Source organism: Apodemus sylvaticus, chromosome 6, assembly GCF_947179515.1.
Source record: "Apodemus sylvaticus chromosome 6, mApoSyl1.1, whole genome shotgun sequence".
Classification (NCBI taxonomy): Eukaryota; Metazoa; Chordata; class Mammalia; order Rodentia; family Muridae; genus Apodemus; species Apodemus sylvaticus.
The window spans coordinates 83412751-83424823 of NC_067477.1; the positions used below are offsets into that span (position 1 = coordinate 83412751).

The 12073-nt window shown below is 41.6% G+C and overlaps 1 protein-coding gene across 2 annotated transcripts; it reads left to right on the forward strand.

Annotated features, from left to right (window-relative positions):
* The first annotated feature begins 1784 nt into the window (after positions 1 to 1784).
* On the forward strand, positions 1785 to 6416 carry Arl4a (ADP ribosylation factor like GTPase 4A). Of its 2 annotated transcripts, none has more exons than XM_052185923.1 (2): positions 1785 to 1881; positions 2869 to 6416. In XM_052185923.1, the coding sequence occupies exon 2, from the start codon at positions 2956 to 2958 to the stop codon at positions 3556 to 3558; it is 603 nt and encodes a 200-aa protein (XP_052041883.1). In that variant the 5' UTR covers positions 1785 to 1881; positions 2869 to 2955; the 3' UTR covers positions 3559 to 6416. The 2 variants fall into 2 exon arrangements, with proteins under 2 accessions (XP_052041883.1, XP_052041882.1); XM_052185922.1 differs by lacking the exon at positions 1785 to 1881 and adding an exon at positions 2305 to 2431.
* Positions 6417 to 12073: the final 5657 nt, after the last annotated feature.

The window sequence follows — 12073 nt, forward strand, 5'->3', positions numbered from 1 at the left end:
ACTTAATTACAATCTTTAGCTCAGATTACATTCAATAACTTTATAGAATATGTCACTTGAGATTCCTAGCTTTTTCTTCCTAAATTAATGATGCTGTCTTAAAGCTAGGCGCTATGGTTATTATTCCTTAGATTTTTATATCAGCTAGTAAAAACAATAGAAATAAAGTGAGTGCTGGTGAGGGTTGGTACACACCTTTAAACCCTGTACTCAGGAGGCAGAGGCAGGCAAATTTCTGAGTTTGAGGCCAGCCTGGTCCAGGGCTATGTAGAGAAATCCTGTCTTGAAAAATCAAAAACCCCACCTGGTGGTGGTGGTCCATGCCTGTAATCCCAACACTCTGGGAGACAGAGGCCGGCAGAATTCTGAGTTTGAGGCCAGCCTGGTCTATAGAGTGAGTTCCAGGACAGCCAGGGCTTTACAGAGAAACCCTGTCTCAAAAAAACCAAATCCAAAAATGCCAAAATAAAAACAAACAAACAAACAAGCAAAAACAAAAGAGCCCCCCAAACTAAACAACAGAAAATCAAAGCCACAAAGACAAACAACAGAAACAGGCCCAACCCTTTCTGTTATTCCTAAAATAAATACCACTGACTATGGTTATTTTGAGATCAGGAAATTTCTAAGGGAACTTGGAATCTATAATTTTATTTTTTAAAATTTTTTGTTTATTTTTTGAGTCAGGGTTTCACTAAGTAGCCTTGGCTGGCCTGCAACTCTCTATGTAGACCAGGCTGGCCCTGAAGCATCCAGATCTGCCTTCTTCTGCCTCCCAAGTGCTTGGCCAGAATCTGGTTTAAAATACACTTTTAAAGTGCACTATTATGGCCAGCCTGGTCTACAGAGTGAGTTCTAGGACAGCCAGGGCTTTACAGAGAAACCCTGTCTGGAAAAAAAAAAAAAGCCCCAAAAAACAAAACAAAGCAAAACAAAAAAGTGCACTATTATTTTTTTGTTTTCTGTTTTGTTGTTTTTAAAGTGCACTATTATTATAGTCTTCCAGATAAAAAAATTCCTGTGGGTTCTACCAAGCTTTAAAATATCCTTTCTTTGTTTTTATAAATATATTTAAAGGATTGATGGTCACATTTTATGATTGGGTCATGACCAATTTGGTTCATTCTGTTTTATAAAGACTGGAATATTCACCAAATGACGGTTTGCCTCCTTCAGCCAAACATAGTGGGACACTATTACATTATGCAACCCAATGTTCTTAACCACTACAGTCCTAAGTTACCAGCTGAAGCTTCATCATCAGTTTTTCTGGAAATATGTAGCATTTCCAAAGTGCGTTTCTTCCTCCGTAATAGGGGCATTGGTTCCAGTTCCAACTTGTGGGGTGTAGCTGGACTCTCTTAGGAGGTAATGCTTGGCTTACAAAAGGTGGGTTACCCTCAGAGACAGCCGCGCAGACTCCCCCAGGCTGCCTTATGACGTGACGTAAGGGACCCACCCGGCTAGTGTCCTCGTCCCGGACCCTGAATCATCGCCGCCGCCCAGGGGCCGCCCTTGGGTGACAGGAAGAGGGGCGGTACCGGCGACGCCCTCCCGCACCCAGCCTGGGGCCACAGAAAGACCTAGAAACGGCGGCCGAAGCCCCGCCCGTCTGCGCCCGCGCCCGGCGCCGAAAGGGGTTGGAACGTGACCTTGTTTGGGCGTTGCTAGGAGACGCGGCGGGCAAGCGCGCGCGCGACCCCCGCGGGCAAGCGCGGCGCGAGGGGCGGAGCCGCGGCCCGTAGCGAGGCTGGCGAGCACCGTTAGCCCGGCTGGCGCGCGGCGTCGGCCCGGCCGCCGTCAGGCCTCGCCGCTGCCCGGGGACAGACTCCCCGGCGGCTGACAGCCGTGGAGGCGGGACGACGGAGGACCGTCCTCCAGGTGAGTGGCGCGGGGTTATGCCGGACAAGAGGCCAACGGGTGGACGCGCTAGTGCGCGAGCGGCTCGCCGTCCGGAGGGGCTGGCGCGGCCCAGCGAGCCCCGGCGCACGGCGAGCTGGGGCGCTGTGGGCGGCTCCCGCCGTATAGGGCCGCGTCACTGTGGCCCGTGCTGCAGGTGCCCGGGGCGGCCGAACCTGCGGCCGGGGCTGGGCGTCCTCCGCATTGCCTCCTTTCCCACTTAGGGCAACAGGTGGTGCCGAAGGGCCGAGAGCGAGCCTTGGAGCTGCCGACCTGGGAGTGGCAGGCACCCTCGCCAATTAGGGCGCCTGGGCGGGCGTGGCATGGCCGCCTTGCCACGCTGACCAATGGGATCGCGGGGCCTGGGTGGGCCGTGAGGGTGGGCGTGGCCAGAGAAGGCGTCTGGGCTTCCCTGTGGGGCGGCAGCCAGAGCGGCGCAGAGGTCTCGGTTGGGAGGAGCTGTGGCGCGTTCCTCGCGCGGAGAACTACCAGCCGATGTTACCCCATTGGAATCCCGACTCCAGCCCGGGAGGTGAGAGCTTTGGTATCGGGGACGGAGCCAGGAAAGTGAGCCTGGGTACCGGGTGAGACGTGCCGGGTTAGATCTCCCAGATAGGGAGGGCTGCCTGTTTTGAGTTTTCGGCCAAGAAAAGGCATTTTAGTGGTGGATACGGTGTCGGGCACCAGAGAGTGGTGCCTGGGTTGTCTTTAGAATGAGCTTTTGAGGTTCGGGGACCGTAGAGAACAGAGAAAAGTACACGTTACTGCTGTTAGAGTGAATCAAAGAAAGCCTTTCGGTGACAGTTATTCATCGTTTATTTTGGATTGAGTAGTACATTTACTATCTCATCTGGTATGTTTACCCATAGCAAGTTTTATTAAGTCCCACATGTGCTTATTTTTGGCGAAAGTAGAGAAACCCCATTTTTAATGTGCTCACAGTAATAACTTAACTCATTTCCTCCCCAGCAATCGCGTAGCTCGATCACCCAGGAAGGGAAATTGTAAGCAGAAAAGAAGAACACGTTCAGCTTGGGACACCATTTGCAGCTGGAAATGGGGAATGGACTGTCAGACCAGACTTCCATCCTGTCCAGCCTGCCATCCTTTCAATCCTTTCACATTGTTATTCTGGGTTTGGACTGCGCTGGAAAGACAACAGTTTTATACAGGCTGCAGTTCAACGAATTTGTAAATACCGTACCTACCAAAGGATTTAACACTGAGAAAATTAAGGTAACCTTGGGCAATTCCAAAACAGTCACTTTTCACTTCTGGGATGTAGGTGGTCAAGAGAAATTAAGACCACTGTGGAAGTCATATACCCGATGCACAGACGGCATTGTGTTTGTGGTGGACTCTGTCGACGTTGAGAGGATGGAAGAAGCCAAAACTGAACTTCATAAAATAACTAGGATATCAGAAAATCAGGGGGTCCCTGTGCTTATAGTCGCTAACAAACAAGACCTGAGGAACTCGCTCTCTCTCTCAGAGATTGAGAAGTTGTTAGCAACGGGGGAACTGAGCTCGTCCACGCCTTGGCATTTGCAGCCCACCTGTGCAATCATAGGCGATGGGCTAAAGGAAGGACTTGAGAAACTACATGATATGATAATTAAAAGGAGAAAAATGTTGCGGCAACAGAAAAAGAAGAGATGAATGGCAGTACCTTTTATGTTGGTGTGGAATAGGTTTTCCTTGGTCTGATTTCTGACAAGCTGAATGAAGAGTGTCTACAGCCTGGTTTGCCTGTCTGCCCTCATGGATGCTGTTAAAGCTTTGTTTGTTGAACAGTCAGATACCCAACTCTGTTGCCTTGTGGAAGATGAGTAAATGCAATGCTTCTTAAAGTGGTCTCTTCTCCCTGACCCACAAATCTTTTGGTACTACCGCATTTTGGGGAGCCAAAAAAAAAAAAAAAAAAAAAAGCTGGTAATTGACCAGAAAACAATTTTGTTGAAATTTGACCTGAAGTTAGTGAAATAAAACTTTGAAGAGTGTATGCCTAGTGTTTTGTGCTTGTATCTTTTGGTGGGGAAGCCTTTGCCAAGAAATTGCAAACAAGGCTTTGTAAACACAAAATGCTAATGATTGGAAATGTTAAGGTAGATTAGTGTGTACACATGTACACACAGTTAAGTTGAACATGATGGAATAAGAAGAAAGTATTATTATTTTTGGAGATTTTGACCAGGTGGTTTTTAACATTATTCTGGAAACAATTTAATGCTATCTCTTTAATTCTAGAAAATGTTTAGTTGGTCTAGCATTAATTAAAATATTTGGGGTATATTCAAATGCATGGGTTAGTTTTCCTGACAAGCATGTTTTGGTGTATAGTCTTTAGAAATAGCTATGCATCTGTTTACACAGGTTTAAAACAACTTTTGGGTCTTGGAGCTATTGTAGAAATAGTTCATTGTCAGAAGCGCTCTGTTACTTGAACCTAAAAACATGACTGATGTAAATATGGGTATGTTGACTAAAAACATATGCTTGAAGACATGAATGGATTTATAGAGAAAGTGGTGGTGAATTCAGTTAGAGGGAGTTACTGTAATACATAGTCTCTAAATAATCTAGTTAAAAGATACTTGTTTTCTTACTATTTACTGGATGGAGACGGATTTTTTTTTTCATATATTTTTGTAGCATTTTGGGAGAAATGAAAGCTTTATAATCACCTTATGCGCTGTGGAATGAAAATGTAAGGTACCTTTCCATCTGTGCTCTGAGCTTTAATTTTTTGTTAATCGGTTGAACAGTATTCTCAGAACCTAGCTCTGGTTGTAGGAAGAAATGGTACAGTAGTGCAGATAGGAATCAGGATCCTGGAAAATGAACCAGAGAAATAGCCAAGCCATTTTAAGACAATTAACTGGTGCTGTTTCTACTGTAATAAATACAAAATGAAATTACAAGGAGGGGAGAGCTTTAATTTTTCTCCCCAGGAAGACTTGCAGTAATCACATATAGCAAATCAGTGTTTTTCCTATGTTTGGAGCCAACAGCTGTTTGTTCTGAAATCACCAAAGGAAGTGTACTTTGCTAATAGGACTCAGTTTGGTTTTTGAGCTTTTACATTTTTTTTTTTCTTCAGCGACACAGGTGAATTTTTGGAACTTTGATTCTTGTTACAAGATGAAGTAGCAGCCAGTGGTGCTTCCATGTCAAATGTACCTGCTCTAGGAACGGTCACCTAGAGTATTGATATTTATAGAGCTCTGGAGAATAGTTATCGATAAACAACTGGAGGCATTAGGATAGCAGTCTCACTTTGAGTTTATGTGTCTTCCCACTTCTGCAGCTTTTAATTAGATGTGTAAGAAGAACTTTTTGTCAGCTGGGATATTTAGTTTTATACTAGCTTGGATTTTCTCTGGTGAGGTTTCCACAGAAGGCTGTTTTCTGGGAGTCCCCCTTCCCTCCCCACACCCCTTTTACTTACACTGAATTCAGTACCCTCTCCCAAATCCCTAAGTCCAGAGATAATAAAACTTGTCTTCCCCAATTCTAAGTCAGTTTTCACTCTGCCTTTAATCCCAACACTTTGGAGGCAGATCTCTGAGTTCAAGGACAGCCAGGGATACATAAAGAGTCCCTGTCTCAAAACAAAGTTTGTGCTAACTAGCTCTTGACCCTTGTTTTGTACCTTAGAATTGGACCAGCGAGTCCATGTTATCCTTATTTATAGAACAGCAAAATGGCCGTTGCATAACATTGTATTTATATGAGCCATTTCAAAATTTCTATCACCTATTAATTAGAGCTATTAATCACATAAGCTAATGAATCTATGTAGGTTTTTAATTTTAAGTTAAAAGTACCATTTTTCAAAGTATATTTGTCTTTTTAAAGTGTCATGGATCAGACTCTGGGCCCCATGTGTGTTAAGCAATCATCAATGAACTACATCTCCAGCATCTAAAGTATATTTCTAAAATAGTTAACTGTATTGTAAATGAGTTGGTTTATACAAAGAACTAATTGGATTAAACATTTTAAATTCAAATTACTACTGTGGAGCAAAGTTTTAAAATATCCTTTGATATTTAAAGGGTCATATATCCAAGCTTATGCTGAAATAGATTATAAATGTTATGGTTTATAGATTCATTAATAATCATAAAGTCCTTAGAGGAAGCCTAAAACTGCAGTGTTAGGATGTGCAGATGGACGTCAATGACTAGTCTGTAGGTACCTGGACGATGGCTTAAGGACAAGAGTAAAGGGCACGCAATGTAGAAGGTTTTGGTAGGAGCTGGGATTATGGGTACGATGGGTGCTTGCCTGTCAGGTACAAGGCTCTGGTTTGAGTCCTAGCACTGCAAATGAAAATAAACCACTTACCAGAATGGCTTGTTTAGAAGAGTTTAATTGTTTATAGTGGCCATGAGAGAAATCTAGTATAGTATTTCAGTGTTCTATTTAATGTAATGGTTTTATCATATAAACAATGATTTTAGCGGTAACAAAACACAAAAATGTTTCTTCAAAATAAATTAATGCAACTTGGAGTCTTGTGTTAGACTATCATTTGAAGTTCAGTTTTTTATTACTGTTTTTCTGAAATTAGGTCTATGTATGTACCTTCTGGGTGCTGCCTGGGATTATCAGCATGTACTATCACACACTATATTAAAGTTTCATTTTTTGCAGGATATTCTGGAAATGGATAGTATTGATGTAGAATACTCAAATTTTTTTATTTGACCAATGATACCAAAAAAATTCACAAATTAATATTAAAATACTTGAAGACCAAAAATATTCCCAATAGACTGCAGCCAGAGATTGTTTCAATTTTATGCAAATTCAAAGTACAGAGGTATTTAAAGAGGATAGATTTGGAGAAGAATCATTGTACTACTAAAAACATGAAGTTCAGAGTTAGTGTTAAATCTTGGCATTTTCATTATACATATAGCTCTGAGCAAATCCATTGGAATTTGTCAATGTTTCACGTTTTTTAAGTTTATGTAGACTCACATAGCTTGGGAAGATTGAGGGAAATGATGTGTATGCCATTCTTACTGAGTAGAGATTCGTTGAGATGCAGTATATCATTGATAATGGCCACACAAGCCCCTGCTTGATAACACAACCTACTTACTAGACTTGGTCAGTTTAATATCTGTTTCTTAGCTCCTTCATTTATAAGCTGAGGATCATAGCTACTGTAGGAGATTGTTGAATAAAAGGATTAAATGCTTTGGTAGTCACTGGGCCTTGGCACACAGTAAACATCGAGTACATTGGTAGTTGGAATATGTTCCTTGCATACATATTTGAAGAAAAGACATTATGGGATGAGAATGATGAAAGCTCACAGTATGGTTTTCTTAGAATCTGTGCCATAGAACAAAATGGCAGCATGGTGGAACTTCTAAGTGTCCAAACATCCCCCGTTCCTTGAAGTTTTAGTCATTTTTTACAGCATTTGGATATAATAAAAGTCTCAACATTTCCCCAGAAAAAAGTGAAAGTTTTGGTTGTTTCCTAGGTAATGATAAAACACTACTTTGCTTCACAGAAATTAAAAATCCCAAACTAAGTGTAGATCTTCAGAATGCTTGTTATTTTTAAGTGACTGAATTTGGAGGTCTTTCCCTCCTCCCATCCCATACTGGAGGTTCAAACCAGGGCTTTGCATGCTGCCACTGAGCTAGCTCCCTGCGTCTTCTGGTCATGTTTTTTAAGTTTCTGTTTCCTTTGCAGCAATTGGTTTTACCCATAATGAGCAAGATGGTTTACAAGTAACTGGGTTTTAAAAAAAAATTCCAAATTCTTAGCCTGATAAGCCCTATTTTGGGGGAGGTGGATCTTTACTCCAGTTTTATAAGGGAGAATTAAAGCATTGCTGAAAGTCTGGAGAGATGGCTTATCGGTTAAACGCACACATTCTGTAGTGGAGGACCAGAGTTCAATTCCCAGCACCCACATTGGGCAGCTCATTGCTGCCTGTAACTCCAGCTCTGGGGGGGGTCTGTGGCATCCATAGGTATCTGAATTCATCTGCCCTCACACATACATATTATTTAAAAAATTAAAAAGTCTTCAAAGCATTATTGAAACAATTATCTAGAGGATTGTCCCATACGGTGCAGCTGTGACAAGACTACTGAGAAACTGCTCTCAGTGACAGCAGCTGGTATAACACAGTGATGGACTGGAGGAAGCAGTGTTAGCTAGGAACCTGTTGGAAGCACAAAACCTCAGCCTCCACTCCATACCTAGGAATGTGAAACTCTGGGGTTGGGCCCAGCAATCTTGGTGCTTACAACATCCAGGTGATTCTGGTACTCATTAAAGTTAACCATTGCATTAACATAAAGCCCAGTTATAGAAAGTGAGACTGGGGAGATGACTCTAGTAGAGTATATATTTGAGGACTTTCATTTAATCTCCAGTACTGGAAAGAAAATTGAAAGAAATGTAATACAAAAAAAATTGGTTAATACTATATAATTTAGACCTTTTTTATTTTTGTTTGGTTTTGAAGACAGTGTCTTAGCTCAGTTGCCTAAACTGGACTGAAATTCACTATGTAGCCCAGGCTGGTCTTGAACTCTCAATCTTGCCTCACCTTACTGAGTAATAGGATTCCAGGCATGAGCCTCTGCATACCTTTTAAAAAGTGTTTTTGTAGAAGCACAGTGCTGCCTGCCTTTGTTTTATTTCTTCAGACAGAGTTTCAACTTGCTGTGTTAGTTCAGGATAGTTTTAAACTCAGGTGATCCTCCTGCCTCAGGCTTCTTATTTATTTATTTATTTATTTATTTTTATTTATTTATTTTTTTTGAGACAAGGTTTCTCTGTGTAGCCCTGGCTGTCCTGGAACTCATTCTGTAGACCAGGCTGGTCTCGAACTCAGAAATCCTCCTGGCTCTGCCTCCCAAGTGCTGGGATTAAAGGCATGCGCCACCGCTGCCAGGCTTGCCTCAGCCTTCTGAGTGCTAGGATTAAAGATGTGAGTTACCATCCTGTCTATACAGTGGTTGCTTTATAATAAGCATTTAGCAAAACCTTGAGTGAATTTTAATCAGTGCCAAATATTTTTTAAGTGTCAAATCCTATAAATTAATTTTTATCTATACATGTAAAAGAAGGAGCTTTGCTTTTGAACTAGCTGAGTATCTTAAGATGTGCATAGCATGGGTGGTTGGAGATTTTCAAGCAGATTCACTTAAAACATGCCATTGTAAGATTTTCTTTTCTTCTCTCTCTCTCTCTCTCTCTCTCTCTCTCTCTCTCTCTCTCTCTCTCTCTCTCTCTCTCTCATTTACCTAGACAGGGTTTCTCTGTGTAGCCCTGGCTGTCCTGGAACTCACTCTGTAGACCAGGCTGGGCTGGACTCAGAACTCAGAAATCCACCTGTCTCTGCCTCTTAAGTTCTGGGATTAAAGGCATGCACCACCACTGCCCTGCCTGTTGTAAGATTTTATAGTAAAATCTTATGTCAAATTGAAAACTCTCAGAAGTTAGACCAGCATAATTGTGATGGTTTTCCAGTACTTTCCAGTACTGTGATCTGGGATAACTTTAAAAGAGAGAAAAGGTTTGTTGTTTTGGCTCACGGTTTCAGAGCTTCGGGTCCATGATCCTTGTTTCTCTTGCACTGGGCCTGCGATGGCCAAGTAGATCATGCCAGGAAGGCATGTAGTGGAGGATGAGAGTCTCCCTCTTTGTAGCTGGGAAGTACAGAAGAAGCTGAAGTCCTAGTATTTCTGTTAGGAGCATACCCCAAACGGCTTAAATTCTTCCAGTAGGCCTCACCTTCCCACTATCCTGACTCTGAGCCTTTATTCCCATGTCTAAACCAAAGCAATTACCAACACTCAAAATAACTCATTTCACTTGAATTGTAAGTTTGGACCAATCTGGTTCCTTCCACTGGTTGTCTACTTGGTGTTAAGATTTCCCTGATGACAAAAATTATTTTTTTTTTTGAAACTTTAAAATCATGGGCCAGTGAGAGGGTTCAACCTGTGAAGGTGCCTGCAGCCAAGCCTGATTACCTGGGTTTCATCCCTAGAATCCACACAGTGGAAGTAGAAAACCAACTTCAGCAAGTTGCCCTTTGACCTTCACATGCTTGGTATCTCATGTGAACACCCCCTCTCTCCCCCCATTATTTTTTAAAAATTGTAATCTTAGAATCCAGGTCCTACCAATTTTAGACCACATATTGTGCTTTGTTGATGATACACATCTTGTTAGGTTTCCCTTCTCTTTATTGACTTCTTATTTTCCCCCCATGTAATTTCCTACCTGCTAGGGCAGTGGTTCTCAACTTTTGTGTTTTGACCCCTTGGGTTGCATATCAGATATTTATGATTCATAACAGTAGCAAAGTTACAGTTATAAAGTAGGAACAAAATAAGTTTATGGTTGTGGATCTTAAAGGGTCACATCATTAGGAAGGTTAAGAAGTATATGCTCTAGACCTTGCTGAACACATCTCAGTATTAATGGCATGCTTTTGGTGCTTTGATTTTCCTGCTTCTCTTTTTGTAGTACTAACTTATAGAATGTCTAAATTTTAATGACATTAATGGAACTGCTTATGATGCTGGGTATATTCTTTGTATGGTCAAATGTCATAACCTTGTGCAGCTATTCAGCACTTAAAATATGACTTGTATATGTGAGAAACTGTGGCTTAAATTTATACAGAAATCCATGTAACAGAACACATTTGGCTAAACAACATTAGACAGGGCTAGCAAGTCTGTCCATTCAATAATATTTTGCAAAAGTTATTATGAGGCTTTTGGTACTGTGTGTTTGTATAATAAACTTCTGTATGGTCCTTTCTGAACTCAGACTTACTATGTAGCCTAATCTAGCCTTGAATTTTCAGTCTCTGCTTTCTAGGTGCTTAAATTATAGGGTTATAAGTGTGAACCATTATGCCTGGCACTGATTTTTATTAGCACCTTAAAGATTTATCTTTTTTAGATGTTTGTTTACACATATGTGTTGGTGTGTGTGTGAGTGGATGCCACTCAAACAAGGGCACTTGTATACCCATGGAGGGCAAAAGGAGGAGCTAGATCTCCTGGAGGTAGAGTTATAGGTGCGTGTGAGCCATGTGACCGGCACGGGCTGGGAATGACCTCCAGCCACAGGCAGCCTGAGCCATCTCTCCAGCCCCTTGCTAGCTCTTTCCTCCCATACTTACTGCTGGCAACGGGGCTTCTAGAATAATCTGTCTTGGTGAAAGTAGGTTGTCTTCTCCCACCACTTGTCATATTTGTCTTTATTTTTTGACAAGTTGATTGTATGTCTAGGGGTACTTTTCTTTGCATTCTTTTCATGGAATGGCTATAGAATTATACATATCAATCTCCAGCACCACAATAAATAATAAATAAATTTTAAAAGTTGCCCTTAATTTTACCTATTAGTCTAAGCCCCAGTATCTCTTGTTAACTCTTGTCTTATTAAACTATGAAGTTCCACTTCAAGTATGCCTTAAATTTTGTATATGATTTGTACTTAGTAGGATTTTTTTCTTCAGGTGCTGGTTTAGAGTTTAGAGGTTTGTGCATGATAGGCAAGTGTTCTTTTACTGAGCTACCTAATAAATTCTCACCAGTAAATTGCTTATGTCTACTGGAGTGATTATCTAGAAATTCTAGATTTGACATGCTGTAACTTGAGAGCTGCTAGGTAAGTTGGAAAAAGCTTGCAACTTAAGTGTTGGCAGTGACTTAGAAGACCATCAAGAGAGAAAAAGTTACTAATTAATATAAGACTTGGTTTCTTAAGCCAGTATGCTAAAAATGCTATTTAGTTATAATTGCCACTTACCGGCTACTTTGAATAGGATATCACACTACTCTCAACTGCAGCATGGGATACTCAGATACTGGTTTAAAGTTAAAATTAAAGGGTCAATTGATACTGTTTAGTATTCAAGTTTTTTTTTAAATTTTTTTATTCGATATATTCTTTATTTACATTTCAAATGATTTCCTCTTTCCTGGATCCCCCCTCCCCGAAAGTCCCATAAGCCCTCTTCCCTGGCACTGTTCCCACATCCACCCCTTCCCACTTCCCTGACCTGGTATTCCCCTACATTGCTGCACTGAGCCTTTCCAGGACCAGGGCCCACTCCTTCCTTCTTCTTGGGCATCATTTGATATATGAATTGTTTCTTGGGTATTCC

What these genes read in the sequence shown, in the direction of transcription:
- Arl4a (XM_052185923.1), top strand. Translation starts at nt 2,956, where the DNA reads ATGGGGAATGGACTGTCAGACCAGACTTCCATCCTGTCCAGCCTGCCA.